Source organism: Drosophila tropicalis, unplaced genomic scaffold, assembly GCF_018151085.1.
Source record: "Drosophila tropicalis isolate 14030-0801.00 unplaced genomic scaffold, ASM1815108v1 contig_463, whole genome shotgun sequence".
Lineage (NCBI taxonomy): Eukaryota > Metazoa > Arthropoda > Insecta > Diptera > Drosophilidae > Drosophila > Drosophila tropicalis.
In genome coordinates, this window is record NW_027172929.1 from 98,951 (window position 1) to 117,731 (window position 18,781).

Here is an 18,781-nt window from a genome sequence, read left to right on the forward strand (position 1 = left end):
AGTAGTAGGAGTAGCCAGTTGGAATAAAAATTTATTATTTAAGATTTTTTGTGGTCAATGCATTAATCGTTCAATTCTCATAGTTGGCCACACCAGATTTTTCCTCAATCCAGTCCAAGTAGGAAGTGACCCGAGTAAAGACACCTGGCCAGCCCACCTCACAGCCCAGAGCAATGCCAAAGGATGTGGCACCAATCAGATAGCCATCCTTGGTCACCAATGGGCCGCCAGAGTCACCGCTGCAGATGGATGTACCGCCAGTGGTCTTAATGCAAATGTTGGTGCTACCCACCAGACCCAAGTACCAGGGACTGCAGCCAGAGTTGGACATAATTGGCACATCGATAAAACGCAGTTTATCGGTAACAGCGGTGGCCTCTATAAGAGAGAGAGAGAGAGAGAGATAGAGAGCGACGACATTAAATTAGATTGATATTTAATCATAGACTACTTACGATCACTGATCAATCCCCAGCCGGAGGCAATGCCATTCTCTCCACTATAGGTGTTATATGTATTCGATTTCACTGGCAATTTGGCTGGCTGAACATGCTCGTTCAACTTAATGGGCACCGGCAGCTTGATCAGAGAAATATCATTGGTAATGGTTTCGGCCTGCCAATCCTCATGAACAATCACATTTTTGGTCTCGACAAAAACGATCTGTTGGCCGTCTTCTGTGCTATTGGAACGATCCCAGGCACCCAGATAGACATCCACACCGGTTGTAAGGCTATCCGTGCAATGGGCTGCCGTAACCACCCAACGATCGCTGATCAAAGTGCCACCACACCAGGCGGCACCACCATTCACGTAGAGCAATAATCCAACTTGATAGGGGAATTGATTCCTTTCGGCAATATCACCACCAGTGATACGTCCCTCGGGGGACAATTGGCGACGCGTTGTGGCCGGATTGATCACAATGTTCATGTTCTTGACATTGGCCCAATCCACCGATGCCTGGACAGCGCCAAGGACGGCGGCCAGCAGCAAGACCGTAGTGCAAGCGAATTTCATGTTGAATAACTGATTAGTGCAGAAAAGGAACTCAATTCTTTTATAGTCACCCCCACCCCAAAGTCCGATCATATATCTTCAACTATCGCATCCAGACTAGAGTCTTAGAATAACCCAATCCATTCAATCTTGATTTATGATTGATAAAGCGTAATCACAATATCAACCCGATGTGATACGATTATCGGTTCATGTATTGTTTGCGTTTAGATTACATAAATAATCTTTGATAGATTTCGTCATTCATGACGAATGTTTTCATACTATTCCCAATTTTCCCAAAATAGGCTCGGGTAATGCCCCTGGATTCTATCCTGAATATGTCCAAAATGGATTTATATGCAATTTATTAAAATTTATAATTTCATTTGAAATGATTTGCACAAAATAATAACTTGGGGAAAAATGCCAAATCGAGGTCAAAAAACCCTTAACTTTACGGTTCTCCAACTCAGTCAAATTGTTGACGAACTCAAAAATGAATATCTGATTTGAATCTTGAGAATTTGTACTTTCAGTTGTCATTTATTTCTGATGACCTTATTTGTCTCAAAAGTTAAAAAAAAAAAAACAAAATATATACAGATTTAATTGAGATTTTCCAAACCTGAGATGAAATTTTGAAATTTCCTTTGTTGGCATTTCGAAACCATAAAAATATCTCAGTTAGAAACTTAATGAAACTTCCTTTCCGTCTTTAATATACCATTTTATCTTATGGGAAAATGGTATAAAATGTCGCTTGAAGGTAGTTCTTTTAAAAAATTAGATAAATTTTATAACTAAACTAATAAATTATATGAATGTTTCTTTGTTTTTCATTCGAACAGTCATTTACATTGAAAATTGTTAACAAAATACAATTACAACTTTTTTTCTTCGTTTTTTTAGTTATATTAAGATTGTAGCGCAATTTTCAATTACGAATCATCTTTTGACCTGCCAGTCCTTTAGATTTATTAGCCTTATGTCCCGTTTGAGATGAAACAGTTAATAAAAAAATTAGTCTCACCAATTTTGAAGAAAACGTTTTAAAAAAAATTCCACTTAAAATTTTAAACTTTTTTACCAACTGCCTTAAAAATTCGACTATTAAGGAAGGGCTAATAGAATAATTAAGGTATTGTTTATTGGAAAATCTAATTTAATAACCAAGAAGTTGTAATCTTCATGACTCAAGTTAGTTAATAAGATTTGTATTAATCACAATCGATTTCCTTCTTCCTTTGAATGCAAGAAATAGTTTTGAGTCTTGGAGACCCGAATCAACAAGGATCATTTATCCCGATATCTAATATAAAGGTAGTAAGTTAACTTTAATTTAGTTTATGAAATATATCAACAGTTTTATTTATATTTCTCTTTCAAGAGCCATAAAACATCGTTTAGTTGCCTAGATTGACCACACTGGTTTTCTCTTCAATCCAGTCCAAGTAGGACGTGATGCGAGTGAAGACACCTGGCCAGCCCACCTCACAGCCCAGAGCAATGCCAAAGGATGTGGCACCGATCAGAGTGTTGCTGCCATCGTTCAGCACCAAAGGACCGCCAGAGTCGCCATTGCAGGTGGATGTGCCGCCAGTGGTCTTAATGCAGATATTCGTACTGCCGATCATGCCAAAGTACCAGGGTGTGCAGCCGGTGTTCGAGATGATTGGAACCTCAGCCCAACGCAAAAGATCGGTGGCACCACTGGCGCCTAGGGAGAGAATGCAAAGGAAAAGTTAAGCTAAAGGACTAAGTAGAAAATGGGTTTTTTTTTTCATTCAACTTACTATCGCTGATCTTGCCCCAGCCGGAGGCAATAGCCGATTGTCCATTGTAGGTTTCATATGAGTTTGATTTGACTGGCAAATTGGCTGGCTGGATATGCTCATTGAACTGAATAGGCACTGGCAGCTTGATCAGAGATATATCATTGGTAATGGTTTCAGCAATCCAATTCTCATGGACAATCACATTCTTGGTCTCCACAAATATGACCTGTTGACCATCCTCCTTCTTGTCTGTACGATCCCAGGCACCCAGATAGACATCCACACCGGTTGTAAGGCTATCCGTGCAATGGGCTGCCGTAACGACCCAACGATTACTGATCAAAGTGCCACCACACCAGGCAGCACCACCATTCACGTAGAGCATAAGACCAACTTGATAGGGGAATTGATTCCTTTCGGCTATCACGCCATTCGTGATACGTCCCGTCGGTGGCAAATGCTGCTTATTTGTGGGTGCTGCATTCGTCTCGATGTTCAAATTCTTCACCGACGACCAGTCCACTGGTCTGGCGGATTGGGCAGCATGGCCTAGAGCAGCCACGACAAGTAGCAGAACCGTTGTACAAGCCAATTTCATTTTAACTGAAGTGTTTGGGCGCGTGCTAGGGGTAAGCTACTTATATAGCCGTAGCCAACCCCACCCAGCCATCGTAACGTCGTACTGTCCGATCATAATTTTTCCCACCCAATCATAAAACTAACTAACCACAATCACTGCTATCACATATTACTGATAATGCTCTGTTCTGTTCTGTTCAGTTCTGTTCCACCTGATGCTACCTACTCAATAATCGAGGCCAAGTACATATGGATTATATTCATAGTCTGTTTAGATTCGACTCGCTGGTGACAATCTCAAGGGCAAGGGTACCAGAAAATTCTTACAAACTGTTACTAATTGATTGAATAAATCAAAGGAAACATATTTTATTGGAATTTTCCAGTACTAAATGATTTGCTTTTGTTTATCTTTTAGCACCTGGATACCTGGATATTTCACAATTAAGCGCAAAAATTAAATTGAATGGTTTACATTTTTATTGCCATTTTTTTGTTGTTCTTTTGTCTACGGTAGCAAAAGTTTCGAAATGCCATCTAAATTCGATTCCTTAGCCAAGTTCTTATCGCCAAGGTTTTTGCACAGTCCACAGATAGAGTGTCTATCACTGAAATATCACTTTTGATTTATTTTGTTTTAAAGCTACATGATATACAATTTCTATGAAATTATTTTTTGCCTCATCACAAAATTTGCTGCAACGCAAAGTAACAAACTCATTTCTAATTAAAAGGCTCATTGAATGTTAAAAAACAAAAACAAGCAAAAACAAAAACAGAAACTAAAAATACACCCACCAAAAGCAAAGCAAACAAAAACCATGCATAACAAGAATCAAAACGGAAATGTATTTAATATACCCATAATACATATTTGTTTGTTCAATTGAAGGTTGAATTTAGACATTTGAGACAAAAGGCGTTCAACTTGAAAACGGCCAAAAGCTACACACACACACACACCCGACAGAAAACCATTAGAATCTATATATGTTCGAGTGTGGCAAGTAATATCTATAGTTTACTTTTCAAATTTCCTTTGTCTCAAAAGAGCTGAGAGTTAGATTTTACAACCTAAAATGATTGATTTGGAAATAAGTTAATAGCTCAATTACTTTGCTTAGGTTTATGTGCAGTAAAGCATATTTTCAAATTAATGAACTATAAACAAGTGTTTGCGACGAGAAAATCATTCACTTTGCCAACTGAGTTACTTTTCCCTGTACACACAGAAACCAAAACCTTCTAAATCAGAGAGACTTTAATCCATTAGACTAACCCAAAGAGTTTTGAGTTTTCTATTAAGAATTGAATTTTAGTCATTACAAAAGTCTCAATAAGATTTAAATCCTTAATCTTGTTACTTTTGCTTAATTTACAAGAAACAACAACAAAGAATAATACTAAAGATTATGAACTAAAAGAATCGATGGAATTTGTTATCTCTTTGAAAGCAAACTTAGGAAATTACGTATACGCAATGACTGCCCTTTAAATTAAATATATTCAGGATAATGATAATGATAATTGATAACAACAATTGCGAATTAAGATAAAATACAAAAAATAATCACCAAAATTCATTTACAATAGAATCCGGTTATAACGACTCCGCTTATAACGTTCAGTGATTGGTTGGTCCCCATACAAACTTATATGAAAGGGCCTCCGGTTAGTACGTCTTCCGGATATAACGAAGAAAATCGTTGGTCCCTTGAGCGTCGTTATAACCGGATTCTACTGTATTTCAATTAGCCAAACATTGTGTTGAAAAATTTGACTAAATTTCAACTTCTAGAAAGTCAAAAATTTCATATAAAGACGAAACTATTTCAATTAGTTTTTAACAAAAAAATAAACAAAAAACTAAAGCCCTAAATAAAAATCATAAGTTAAGCTAATTAACTTCACTTAGATTCTTACATTTGTATGTGTTTTTTTTTTTTACCAATGTTTGCCTTAATAATTAACAGATTTTTCTTGCCAATCTTGATGAAATTCAAAAACCAATAAACTTTCTAAAATTATATGCGATATATGTATGTATATCTATATATGTACATATGTGTGTATATACTTATATTATTTAATTAAATGACACCTGTCACAGTTTAAACACGAAAAAAACAAACAAAAATCAAATTAGCTTTAACGTTGTCTATCGAAAATCTAAACGAAATGCCAAATTGTCCTTGGAACAAGTCTAAAGTGGTGCTAATTAAAACATTAAATGCGTAACGATAAATACTGCGAGAGAGAGAGAGAGAGAGAGAGAGATTGTAATTTCAACAAAATCAAAAAACAAAAAATGATTTAATAAAACAAGATCAAACTGGATTGTGTTAAGGTGAATATAAACGCATTTTGTACTCGTTCGGCTCGATTTCATACATACATACACATACATACATATATTGAAACACATTTGTGTGCAACTTCATAATTAAAACAAATATATAATTCCTTTAAATAATATACTCACCAGATCAGAGTTTGAATGAATATGAAATGATCCGTTTGAGTTTTTCGATTCTTCTTTAGAGTTCACACCAAAAAAAAGAGAAGAAAAATGTTGCTGAACCGCGCCCAATTTGTTTGGCAAATTCTTGTTGGGGCCGCTCCTTGATCTTGATCTTTTCATGCCCGAAATATCCATTTTATGGCTTTGAATTTATTATCATTGGCATTCCTAAAGATACATTTAGCTGAATTGTCCCTTCAAAGGGTCTTAGCTAAAGAGAAGAATGGTCTAGTCCTTTGAAAGGAAAATTGAATGTGTGAATCACCAATGAAATTTGAAGTGTAATAAACTATAGCTTCGGTGAGAACTTCATGTATCTGAACTATCGACAATAGTTCAGACATGTTACTTAATTCAAATTTATTTGATTTCTAAATAACAGGACTAGAAAAAACGGCCAAAAAATAGTAAAAAGTCTTTAAAAAATGTTACATCTTTTTTTTATCAGTAAAAAATGTTTTACATTAAAACATAAATAAACAATAAAGATACCAAAAACAGCCAAAAACTGCTCTACAAAATATTTGATCTATTTTATTATAAGTATTTCAGCTCGAATCATCAAACTTTTTGGTTTTCAAATTACTTGGACTAAAAACAGCTTCGCTTTAAAAAGATTTACTTGAGAAATTATTCCTTTGACCTTGAATATTAATAAAATTTAAGAAAAAGCAGAAAGAACATCTAGAGAAAATGTTCATATGTTTCTTTATATTCCAAGTTGTAATCATTAAATCATAGTTTATTACTTTTTAACATCAATCCATATTAAAACTGCATTAGAAAATGTTTCGTTCGTTTATCAAATTATTGCTTAATGTGGCAATAAAAACAATTAAAACGCATAATAGTATATTTAGGCTATAGCTTAATATTCAAACTGGTATTTGTTTGACTTGAATTTGTTTGTTCGTGGGGGTTTCGTATTACCCCAATTGAACTAGTTGATGAGTCACTTCAAACAAAAATTGTAACTAAGACATTTGTATATGGCAATAGAGAGGTTAATCCCCCTGCAATTTGGACAATTTATGAATGGCTTTTTGACGAGGAAAAGAGAGTTACATACATTCATAACAGAAATTTGTTTTTATGCAAATTTCCTTAATTTCTCGGGCATGATTCACGCGTGCAGTAGCTTCCCAGATTATTAATAAAAAACAAAAAAAAAAAAAAAAAAAAGAAGATCATTTTGCCCAGCTGTGCGCTTAAGAGCCTGAATGGGTGCAGGAGGAGTCATACCTTGGTCAGGCTTAAAAATAAGTGTTAAGCCAAAAGAGACAAGCCAGCGGCAACAGCAGCAGCAGCAGCATCAACGATTGTCGAGCCTTCCTCTGACCGGTTTGCCAGCTGTGTGAACCATGCTCTGCCCAGCTGTGTGTGTGCTTTAACTTTCGCTGCCGTTTGTTCTTAGCGTCGGCCGCAGCAGCAGCAGCAGCAACAGCAACAACAACGACAACCAACAACCGACTACTGACAGCAGCAGCAGCAGCAGCAGCAACAGCAACAAGTGCAGCTAACTAAGCCCGACTTCTGGCCGTCTATATAAAAACACCATCCGGTGCGCGTGCTTCAGTCAGTTGAAGAACAGTTGAGATACAGATACGACAACCAGCCGAAAACGCGCGCGTGTGCAACATTACCGCTTTCATTTCCCTCCATTACCCCCACCCTGGAAGTCGCATTCCCCCCGCAATAAGACACAAGACCGATATCCATTTTTGTCTTTATTGTGATCTCAATTGGCGTTGTTATTGTTCTTCTTTTTTTTTTTTGGTTTACTGTTTGTTGTTGGAAAATTTCTTTTTTCGGTAGTAGTGGACAAGGTCATAAGTTATATACATATATATAATGGAAGGTCAGGCCAAGCAAGCATACTTCGTTAATGAAGCATACAATCACGAAGAAACACCACCAACGCATGGAGGCGGTGGTGCCAGTGGTCACGATACAGTGCATCGTCGTAAAAGTGGTAATTCAAAAGAATTACAATTGGATATGCATGGCTATCAGCAAAATAAAAAAGGAAACAATATGAATAATAATAATAATAACAATTCGAGCAATATGGATTTTGATGATATATTACCATTAATTGGTGAATTTGGATTATATCAAAAGTTTCTATTCATATGCATGATACCATTCTCGTTCTTTGTGGCATTTGTGTATTTCTCGCAAATATTTTTAACATTAATACCCGAACAACATTGGTGTCATGTGCCCGAACTAGATGGCCTGGATGTGGAGGCTAGGTGAGTACACATACTAACTAACACACACACTAACGCACACACACACACACATTTACACTTACACATTCCAAGGCAACTATTTATTTATCTTAGAGTTAGGACTAATTACAAAGTAGTCGGAACTTAGTTACTAAGCGCTAGCTGCTTGGGCCTTCGGCTTGTGTATTTACATATTTACATATTTAGTTTACCTATTTTATTAACCTATTTTATTTATTTATTTACATTTTGTTTGGTTAATTATATTTTATAAATTTAAACCTATAGGATGTGGTAGTAGTTTGACTTTTTGAGGTAGTTTATAATCATTAAGAGGTTTGTTGGAGTAGGGTTTGCAAGGATTGATATGGGGGCAAACTTGTTCAAAGATTTCTTCCCTAATGTGGGAGGTTGCAGGGCAGTTTTTTAGTACGTGTTCTATGTTTTGGTCGGATGTTGAGTTGCAGTTTGGACAGGGTGTTATGTCGTTCGGGTTGATGTAGTGCTGTTGAGTGAATCTTGTGTGTCCTAATCTAAGTCTTAGAATTTTTATTTGGTCCATCCTTGTTATGTCTCTTTGTAAAGTGTTTTTGAGATAGTCTCCTGTGTGTGTTCGATTGCTGTTTAACTGTTGGTACCATGTGTTGCAGCTATCTATGTTGTTTTTAAGTTTTTGGGATAAGTTATTTTTAAGGAATTTGTTTATATCAGTGCAATTAAAGTTTGGGGTGTAGTGGAGGGGCATATTTATGGTCGATTTGGCGGTTTGGTCGGCAAGTTCGTTACCTTTAATGCCACAGTGGCTGGGGATCCAGAGGAGTTTTATTTTGGTGTAGGTTTTTGTTAAGATGGATCTTATTAAAGTGGGGTACAAATTATTGTTGTTGATGTTGCTTATGGATTTGATAGCTGACAGGGAGTCGGAGCAAATTATGAATTTACCTTTCTTGGTTCTTGTTAGCTTTATTGCTTCAAGAATGGCTATTGTTTCTGCGGAGAGGATGGAGGAGTAGTGTGGTAGGATGCCTGTTTTTAGAACTGTTATATCGGTGGTTATGGCGAATGTGGCAGTTTTGTGTTGCAGGGAGCCATCTGTGAATATATATTTGTGTTCTTTGTGTTTGTCTTTATGTTCTAGGAAGATTTTTTGATATATTTCTGGTGATGTGTCAGGTTTATTAAACTTATGTAAGGAAGTGTTGATGGTGGAAGGTGGAAATAGCCATGGAGGTGTGATTGTTTGTCTGTTGGGTGGTGGAAGGTAGGGAATGTTGTGGTCTTTGCAAAGCGTAATGATTTTTTCTAGTGTGGATTTTAGTTTCTTATTAGTTTGATTTTTTATTTGAATGGTGAATTTATGGATTGGAGAGTTAGCACTGTGGAGGATTGTTTTGTATGTTTTGGCTGTCATGAGGTTTCTTTTTTGCTCTATTGTAGGTAGGTTGGCTTCGAAAAGTAGGTTGGGGATGGGTGTTGAGGGGAGAGCGCCAAGGGCTGTGCGTATTCCAGCATTATATGTTGTTTTTAGTTTGTTTAGTGTAGATCTAGGCGCGTGGCCATAAATGAATATGGCGTAGTCTATTTTGGCTATGAGTGTTGCCTTTGTTATGTTAAGAAGTGTATGGGTGTTGCAGTTAAACTTGGGGCTTGCTAAACATTTTATTATATTCAGTTTGTTGTTAAGGGATGGTTGGATGTGTTTAATGTGTGAGTCCCATCTGTATTTATTGTTTATTGTTAGTCCTAGTATTTTGAGTTGGGTTACTAGGGGGATTGCTATATTGTTGGAGGATAGGGTACAATTGCAGTTTTGTTTCCTGCAAATGTGTAGGTGTTGGCATTTGTTAAGGGATAATGATGCTCCAGAGTATGAGCACCATTCTTGGATGTTTGCAAAAAGGGAATCTAGATTGAATGTTTGGTTTTTTTCTCTATTGAGTGGGACTATAAGGAAGTAATCATCTGCATAGGCACTAAAATGGATTTCTTTTTGTAAGCTGATTATATTGGCAAGTTTGTTGTAGGCAATTAGGAAGAGGATAACTGATATTGGTGAACCTTGGGGAATGCCATTAAGGAGTGGGAAGGGAGAACTGAATGTGTTGTTGATTTTTATTTTAATTTTCCTGTTGGACATAAAGTTTTTAATGAAATTTATAATTTTGGGGCCCAGTTTCCAATCTATTAGTTGGTCAATTATGGAATGCACTCCGACTCTGTCGAAAGCCTTTGAGAAGTCAAGGGCAATGACAGAACAGTGCTTTTTTTGACGCAGCGATTTGGTTATTAGGTAGTCTGCTGTGAGCAGACCGTCTGAAACCGACTTGCCACGTTTGAATCCGGATTGATTGGGGTGGATTAGGTTATTTTTGGTGACAAACCACCAAAGACGTTTGGCTATGATTTTTTCGAGGGTTTTTGATAGGCAGCAGTTTAAGGAGATTGGTCTATAGTTGGTTATAAATGTTTTGTTGGAGGTGGGTTTGAGAATGGGGATGACTAGACTGGTTTTAAATGATTGTGGGATGAAATTTTTAAATACATTGTTAAAGAGGTGGGTAATTCTTGTTTTGACTGTGTTAGAGGTGTTTTTTATCATAGGGTAGGATATTCTATTGAGGCCCGGTGTGGTACCTTTAAGTGAGTGAAGTGCGGATAGGAGTTCAATTTGCGTTATGTCGGCTTCTATTATTTGTGCTGAGGGGTGGGGTATATAGTTCAATGGTTTATTAGAGTGTTTGTTTGTAATAAAGGTTGGATTGAAATTGATGTCTTTGGATTGGTCTGACCAGTGTTGGGCAAATAGTTGGGCTATGGAGGATGTATCTGTTGTGGGTAAGTTGTTGGTTGGGTTTTTTATGCAGTGGATTTGTTTGATTGGGTTGAGTCCGCAAAAGCGTCGGATATTGGCCCAGATTCTGTGGGAGGGTGTGTTATGTCGTATTGTGGAGGTGAATTCGGTTGTAGCTCTGGTTTTGGATATTTTAAGTTCCCTCCGAAAGAGAGCGTTGGCTTTTTTGTAATTAATTAAATTATCAGTGTTACTATTATGTTTGAAAGTTTTCCATGTGTTTTGTTTTTTGGCTCTGAGTTCGGTGAGAGTTTTATTCCACCATGGTGTATTTTTTTTGAAGCGGTTGGGAGAGGATTGTGGTATGTTGTGGTGTGCAGTTTGAATAATGATTTTGCAAATGTTTGCAGTTTCTTTGTTAATATTTGGACTTATTGGTATTTTCTCACTTAAAGCGTGTGTTGATTGGGTAAAAGTTGACCAGTTGGCTTCTTTAATTTTGAAAAAAGGACGAAAGAAGTTATTTGTTTTTGATTGAGAAAATAAGGAGATAAGGATTGGAAAGTGATCGCTTCCGTGGAGGTCGTCGATAATTTCCCAATTAGTGAATGGGGTAAGCTGTGGAGAACATAGTGACAGGTCGGTGTGTGTGAATGTGTTGTGTGTTGAAAGGTGTGTTGGGGACCCGTCGTTTAGGATGTGGAGGTTAGCATTTTGTAGAAATTTGTGAAGGATTTTTCCTCTTCTGTTTGGGTGAGGTGAACCCCAGCTGTTGTGCCAGCTGTTGAAGTCACCTACGATAATGTGATTTGTGTTGTTGGTTGGGTTGAGGTTGTCGTTTAAGGATTTAAGGGAGAAAGTCTTGTTAGGGGAAAGGTATATTGAGGTAATTTGGATTTTTAATTTAGATTCTATTTCAACTCTAAGGGATTCAAAATGGTCGGTTTGGTTTATCTGGGTGTTTTGGATGGTTTTGTGAACTAATATGGCTGTGCCGCCAAACCTGTTGGAGGCTGTGTTGGTAAAAATTTGGTAGTTAATTGGAATGGGTATGGGTATGTGTGTGTTATAATAGTGTGTCTCTTGAAGGCATATTATTTGTGGTGAGTATTTTTTTATTATGGTTAGGAGTTCGATGTAGTTGTTAGTGTACCCTTTTAAGTTCCATTGTATTATTCTTAGCATATTTTATGTTAAGTAAGGCTTAGTTTAATGAAGTTTGTTGCTTATGTGGATTCGCTGTCGCTGTTGTTGGTCTGTTGGTTTTTGGTTGGGGGTATGGTTTTTGTTTTTGTTTTTGGGGGGTTTGAAATTGGTAGAAAGGGGGTTAGTCTTGGGGTCTTTGGCAAAAATTCTTATTTTTAAATCTTTAGTTTGTTGTGATGAGTATGATGTATTTGGGTTACCGTCGGTTTCCATGTCCTCTGGTGTGTCTTGCATTTTATCTTTCGCTTGTTGTAGTGTTGGAGACTTTGTTACTCTTGTTGAATTGGCTGGTGGGTTGTGTCCGGTGGTTGATGCGGGGGTGGGTTGTTTTTGCGGGTGTGTGTTAATATTCCTGTGTAGTGTGTCGATTGGGGTATTAGTTGTGCGCGGAGTGGGACGTCTAAGCGTGTTGGCGTATGTGTTTCCCAATTGCTGGCTGTGTCTTGTGGAGTATATGTGAAGTGCTGTTTTGTGGTCTACCTTTTCGGTGATTTTTATTGCTGTTAATTCTTGTTGTTTGCGGAATGTGGGGCATTGGCGGTCGAGGGGTGAGTGTTGATGGTCTAGTTCTGGGTTATTAATGCAGTTAAGGCATTTTTTATTGTTTGCACAATATTCGATCTCGTCTGTATGGTTTGGCTCTGAGCAGTTTTTGCATGATTCCTGGCTATTGCAAACAGATGTAGGATGTCCAAAGCGAAGACACTTTTTACATCTGAGTGGAAGAGGGATGTAAGGCCTGATGCGTACGGTTTCGTATCCGATTTTGACGGCTTCTGGTAGTTTGGGAGTCGCGAATGTTAGAGTGATGAGTCCGGTTTCGATAAGTATGGCGTTGTTGTTTTGACTGTTGTTAATTTGTTGTGTTGTATTTGGTTGTTTTTTTAATATTTTTTTTACTTCTGTTACTTTTTGTGTCTTTAGTTCTTGTAGGATATCATTTTCATCTATGCCTCGAAGTTCGTTGCAGTAGATTACTCCTTTTGTGAAGTTTAATGTTTTGTGTTCTGACGCGGAAACATTGATATCAGTCATTTTTGTTAGTTTTAATAGTTTTAATGCTTGCAGTTTGTTTTTTGTTTTTATTAGAAGTGAGCCGTCCCTTATTTTTTTGCAAGATTCGACTTCGCCTCCGCAAGTGTAGTCAATTGTTTTTTTAATTATGAACGGTGATACTTTTTCAAATGAACAGTTATCATTTCGTTTTAATATTATGTATGTTGGTTCGCCCAAATGTTTGTTGTTGGGTTGAATGTCTGGTGGTTCTCGCATGGTTGGTGTTGTCGGGCTCAAGCCCGGCTTAACGGTTAGCAGTGAGTGTTTTGTTTTCGTTTTTTGTTTTGCTTTGTGCTTAAACTTTGTTTGTCGAGTTTGAATTTTGTTGTTGTTTGTTTTTTTTGTTGCGTAGAGCGAGGTTTGGTTTGCTGTGACACGTCTTATCTCTGTGGAGGTTGAAGTGTGACTGAGACCAAGGCAACTAACTTGGCAACATTTTCGAAAAACAAAAACAGAAAAAAAAAAAATAAAAAATCAAAGTTGATTTCTAAGCCAAGTCACAATTATTAATGCAAGTGTTTGAAACCATTATGAATATCACTTAATAGTAGTTATGAGAACACGTTAGTTTGTGTCTGAATTCTAATGATTACACCGTTTAAGTATCCATGTGATGAACAAATTATGCAAATCTCTAGAAAACTTTTTACATCAACTGAAAGATTAAGAAATTTAAATTTCCATTTGCCACAAAACTTTTACTTCAATTAATTCTTAAGTATTTTTAAATCACAATTCTAAGATATTCATAGATTAATTCCATAAAAAAGAATTTGAGTTTTCAGAACTTTAAATAGATATTTAGTATATCTAAAGACAAAAAGGAAACCTTTCTTGAGATTGATTTTGAATAGTTTTCGATTTGGTTGATTTGAAATAAAATATTGTTAACATTTCATAGAAACAATTTTTAAAATTATTTGAAAAATTTTCCTCATTTCACTATTTAATTTCTGTTTTAAGCATCAACTGAAAATAGTTAAAAAGAAAATACTGAAAAATTGTTGCCAAATTAATTTCTTTCCAAAAACTTTTTCAAAATATACCAAAAATTATCAGAAGTCTAAGATAGACACCAAGATCTCTCAGGATTATAAGGGCTATAGATGGCCAATTTTGGTATCAATTTTCCGCCTTTTGTCGAAACATTTTTAGGTTTTTACAAAAAAGTTAATATAATGGAATTAAGTAAGTTTTTCTTGGCCTTTAGTAAATAGTTAAATAGGGAGTTTTAGAGGCATTAAAATGCATTTAATCGATTATAAATAATTAAGTAGCTTTTAGTTTCATATTGACTTTATTTACTTAAAAAATAGAAAGGATATGAAATGAACCTTATTTGTTTGCTTTCGGTTTGAATAACTTTCGAGATCACAGAACTGATATTATTTCGAATGTTACAGGAACTAAATAACTTATAACTTATTGGCAAGTCCTACAATTAATTCAGTTCAGTTCAGTTAACACTTTCGATCGACTGCATTCCTAGTATTCTTTGGCCAACTCATAGTGAGTCATTCCTAGTCGTCGTCGTCGTCGTCCCCATACGGAAATCATTGTGCGTAAATGGCAATTAAGTGTTTTGGTATTTGGTTCCGTTAACTTTCACAAAAGGCCCAGGCACAAGCGGTTTAGATCGGGCTTTGGGGGATCGTATCGATTGGCCGATCGATTGATTGGTCGTTCAATTATTATAACTAACAAACATTCACCTTGAGATTAACTGGTTTTGGCAATTGCGTGCAAAGCCAAAAAACCACCAATAATAGTTGGGACAATAGATACAAATCCATGCCAACTCGATTCTAAGTAATAGTTAAATTATTTTGCTTTAGTTTCCAATTTTTTTGGTTTTTTTTGTTTTGTTTCTCAAACTCAAGTCAAGTATTCTGACCGAAGAGTGATTAATCCGTTTGGTGAAAAAACGAAAAACAAAAAAAAAAACACACACACACACAAAGTTGGCTTAGAACGACCAACTAACCTTGTACCATGATTGGTTTTTCCAGTCAAGCGACGGCTTAATAAGGCAAAGAACCTTACCGGGCATCTACTTATGTATCTATTTTGTGTAATTGCAGGGGCGAGGGGCGATTAAAATAATAAAAAAAAAAAAAAATTAAGTTAGATAAGCAGGTAAATTGAAGGGAAAGGTGGAAGTGTTGGGGGAGGGGGGATAAGTAGACGATAGACAAAGGGTGGGCCGAGGGGGCAATCTAACTAACTAATTAGCAAAGCAAGCACTCCGATTGCGACAACAACTGTGTGCGCCGGCGCAATACAAGTAGCCAGCCAGTAACAACTACATACAATCAAGAAGACTAATGTTGTGAGACGACAATGATCATCATGTTGATAATGATGACGATGGTGATGATGATGATGATTATGAAGTTTCTTACCATATACTTACTATAATTTTTCTATACTCTTCAAATATGTATGGAGGGTATATTTATTATGATCAAAATTAAGCAGTAAGTTGAATCAAGCGGAACCAATTCACTCATTCATTGTCAGTTGTTCACTTGCTCAGTTCCTCTACTGCTCAGTCAGATCCTTTGATCTTAAGTTCTTCTCTCATTTCAAAAATGACAAAAAACTTACTGTAAGTATAAGTTAAATGTCAAATAAAACTGTAAATTAGTTATACAATTGACTAAACTATGTGTAGAAAGTTTAAAAATTAAATGATTATGATTATACTTTAAAATCAAAATGATGAAAAAAGTTCTTAAGATCCAAATCGTGTAGATCAAAGAATTGCTCTATAAAAACTCTATAACATCTTTCTTAGTCTTTGGAACTAAAATAGTCATGGCAAGGGTATACAAACATTGTACTAAGTTTCAATACTTAGTATGTCACTTTAGTATGGTTTCTTTTGTTTAAAACGAAGGCACGATTTAAAACCTTAAACACATGAATAAACCGAGTGAATACGTGCCACACTGTGTGACACACATGGAAGACATTAGCTAAGGTCAAGATTTGTCTTCTTGGAGAGGAGAAGTTTTGGTTAGACATCGGCCTAAACAAAAACGTTAATAATAATAATGGTGAAATGTATGGGATTATTAACGTTAAATAACTTAATTGTAGTTTTGCACAAACAAACATCCATACATCTAAATGAATGACAGACATTTATAGTTTTTTTTTTCTCTTATATGTATTATTGTTGCTTTTACTACCTGGTTGAAGGTGGCATGATTAGTGGTCCTAGATCAATCATAATCGAAATAGACAATTTTTGTTTTTGGTGGTGCTGCTGCAGCTGCTACTGCTGCTGCGGTGGTTAACGAATTCAATTGCAAAAACTTAAGATCATGATCATTATAATTATGTTGTCTCAATGTCTTACTTACCCATATACATACATATGCACATATGTATATAGTAATATATTCAAGTAGAAGTGGCCAACATTTCGTCATGGCTGAGAACAGCTACTGAATTTTACGACAATTCACACCTGACCCTGATGAGTTAATAACCCACACAGACAGACAGACAGACAGATACACACACTGATTAAGCAACTAACCAAGCTAACCATTCACATTCACATTCATTCATTCATTCATACATTTTCTCTATTCTCCTTCGCAGACTGGCACTCTCCATACCCATGATAAATGGGGAATATAACAATTGTTACATGTACGATGTGAATTATACCGAAGTGCTTGCCCAGGGCAAGGTGATGGCCGATCCCAAATGGCCGCAAATAAAATGCCGTAATGGCTGGTCATACAATTATACGGAAATACCATACTCAACAGTGGCCACTGAACAGAATTGGGTCTGTGATAATGCCGCCTTGCCCACCTATGCTCAATCTATATTCTTTTTGGGAGCCATTGTGGGTGGGCTTCTATTTGGTTGGGTCGCAGATCGTTTTGGACGTGTTCCCGCCTTGATTGGCTGCAATATGATGGGCCTTGTCGCCGGAGTGGGTACAGCATTTGTTAGCAATTTCTGGCAATTTGCCACTATGCGTTTCTTTGTGGGCTTTGCTTTCGACAATTGCTTCACAATGATGTATATTTTGGGTGAGTTGATGTTGCAAGTTTTCGTAGTTCTCTTTTGGCTAACTGGGTTGTTTGTTTCTGTTTCACAGTCTTGGAATATGTGGGTCCAAAATATCGCACGTTTGTGGCCAATATGTCGATAGCGATATTCTTTACGGGTGCGGCTTGTTTATTGCCTTGGATTGCCTACTATGTGGCCGATTGGAAGCTGCTCACGATTATAACATCTGCCCCATTGTTTTTGGCCATATTAACGCCTTGCATAGTACCCGAATCGGCACGTTGGCTGGTCTCACAGGGTCAAGTGGATAAGGCAATTGGCATATTGAAGAGATTGGAAAAACGTAATGGACGCTCAGTGCCGGAGCAAACGTATCAGCATTTCGGTGATAGCTGTCGCCGTATGCGTGATCAAGAGATGGCCCAAAATGCCAGCTATTCGGTATTGGATCTCTTCAAATCACCCCGTCTACGTCGCACAACTTTGCTGCTAATTGTTATTTGGATGGCCATCTCGCTGGTGTTCGATGGTCATGTTAGGAATGTTGGCTCCTTGGGTCTGGATATATTCTTTACGTTCACGGTGGCCAGTTTTACGGAATTGCCAGCAGATACATTGCTTACCTTCACCCTAGATCGTTTCGGACGTCGCTGGTTGGCCTGCGGTTCCATGGTGGCCAGTGGCATTTTCAGTCTCCTGGCCACTGTCGTCCCGGTGGGTGTTTATTCCGCTGCCTTGGCCATAATGGGTAGATTCTTCGTCAATATTAGCTACAACATTGGCCTACAATGGGCTGCCGAAGTTTTGCCCACTGTGGTGAGAGCTCAAGCCGTGGCCTTTATACACATTATGGGCTATGTGGCTAGTATAATAGCTCCATTTGTTGTATACTTGGCAAACATATCGACGGCATTGCCCCTTATCATTTTGGGTTTACTTGGAGTTCTTGGTGGCATATTGTGTTTACTTTTGCCCGAGACATTGCATCATGATTTGCCGCAAACCCTAAGCGATGGCGAAGAGTTTGGTCGTGGCCAGAGCATTTGGGATTTCCCATGTCTGGCCAAACAGATCGATGATGATGATGATGACGTCCATCATGACGATGATAAGAGAAATGTTAAGGGGGATCACGATGTGGAGGAAGTCCGTTCCACCGCCTTTGTTCGTGGCACTCAAACGGGTGCCTCTCTGACAGCATCCACGAGGGGTGAATTACGTTCAAGCATCCTACGTAGATCTGTGCAATCGCGCCATTCTACTAAACTGTAAATCAATTAAACTAAATATATTTGTTTAAGTAACTTGTCAATTTTAGTATTTAGTTAGCAGAAACAACATAAGCAAAAACAAAAGCATTTCTTTCCACACGATATTTTGTGATACTAGATTTAAGCAATTGTGTTTAACTAATAAACATTCAAATAGACAAAATGATTAGACAGTTGTTCCATTTCCAAAGAGTACTCTTAGTACTCTTCATTTTTGTCCAGAAATACTGAAAATGTTAACTGAACTTTTTGTTGTTGACCCTAAAAAACATTTAAAAACGTTTCTGTTTTTAGCCATCTATCGAGGAAGA

At 37.1% G+C, this 18,781-nt stretch overlaps 3 protein-coding genes across 3 annotated transcripts; 1 reads left to right on the forward strand and 2 right to left on the reverse strand.

The window, feature by feature from the left end:
- Nucleotides 1-11: 11 nt before the first annotated feature.
- On the reverse strand, nt 12-1,020 carry LOC137574771 (brachyurin-like). The gene is made up of 2 exons (XM_068287181.1): nt 456-1,020; nt 12-378 (listed from the first exon to the last, which is right to left on the reverse strand). Exons 1-2 carry the CDS (start codon nt 1,018-1,020, stop codon nt 71-73), a joined length of 873 nt encoding a protein of 290 aa, XP_068143282.1. The 3' UTR covers nt 12-70.
- A 1,315-nt stretch (nt 1,021-2,335) lies between these two features.
- LOC137574463 (brachyurin-like) lies at nt 2,336-3,385 on the reverse strand. Its single transcript, XM_068286786.1, has 2 exons — nt 2,796-3,385; nt 2,336-2,719 (listed from the first exon to the last, which is right to left on the reverse strand). The coding sequence occupies exons 1-2, from the start codon at nt 3,373-3,375 to the stop codon at nt 2,406-2,408; spliced, it is 894 nt and encodes a 297-aa protein (XP_068142887.1). The 5' UTR covers nt 3,376-3,385; the 3' UTR covers nt 2,336-2,405.
- A 4,083-nt stretch (nt 3,386-7,468) lies between these two features.
- On the forward strand, nt 7,469-18,562 carry LOC137574644 (organic cation transporter protein). The gene is made up of 3 exons (XM_068287021.1): nt 7,469-8,132; nt 16,777-17,219; nt 17,288-18,562. Exons 1-3 carry the CDS (start codon nt 7,729-7,731, stop codon nt 18,469-18,471), a joined length of 2,031 nt encoding a protein of 676 aa, XP_068143122.1. The 5' UTR covers nt 7,469-7,728; the 3' UTR covers nt 18,472-18,562.
- The last annotated feature ends 219 nt before the right edge of the window (nt 18,563-18,781 follow it).

Coding starts and splice junctions, on each gene's coding strand:
- LOC137574771 (XM_068287181.1), bottom strand. CDS start 1,020: ATGAAATTCGCTTGCACTACGGTCTTGCTGCTGGCCGCCGTCCTTGGC. Junction 379..455: donor CTGGGGATTGATCAGTGATC/GTAAGTAGTCTA, acceptor TCTCTCTTATAG/AGGCCACCGCTGTTACCGAT.
- LOC137574463 (XM_068286786.1), bottom strand. CDS start 3,375: ATGAAATTGGCTTGTACAACGGTTCTGCTACTTGTCGTGGCTGCTCTA. Junction 2,720..2,795: donor CTGGGGCAAGATCAGCGATA/GTAAGTTGAATG, acceptor TTCTCTCCCTAG/GCGCCAGTGGTGCCACCGAT.
- LOC137574644 (XM_068287021.1), top strand. CDS start 7,729: ATGGAAGGTCAGGCCAAGCAAGCATACTTCGTTAATGAAGCATACAAT. Junction 8,133..16,776: donor GGCCTGGATGTGGAGGCTAG/GTGAGTACACAT, acceptor TCTCCTTCGCAG/ACTGGCACTCTCCATACCCA. Junction 17,220..17,287: donor CACAATGATGTATATTTTGG/GTGAGTTGATGT, acceptor TCTGTTTCACAG/TCTTGGAATATGTGGGTCCA.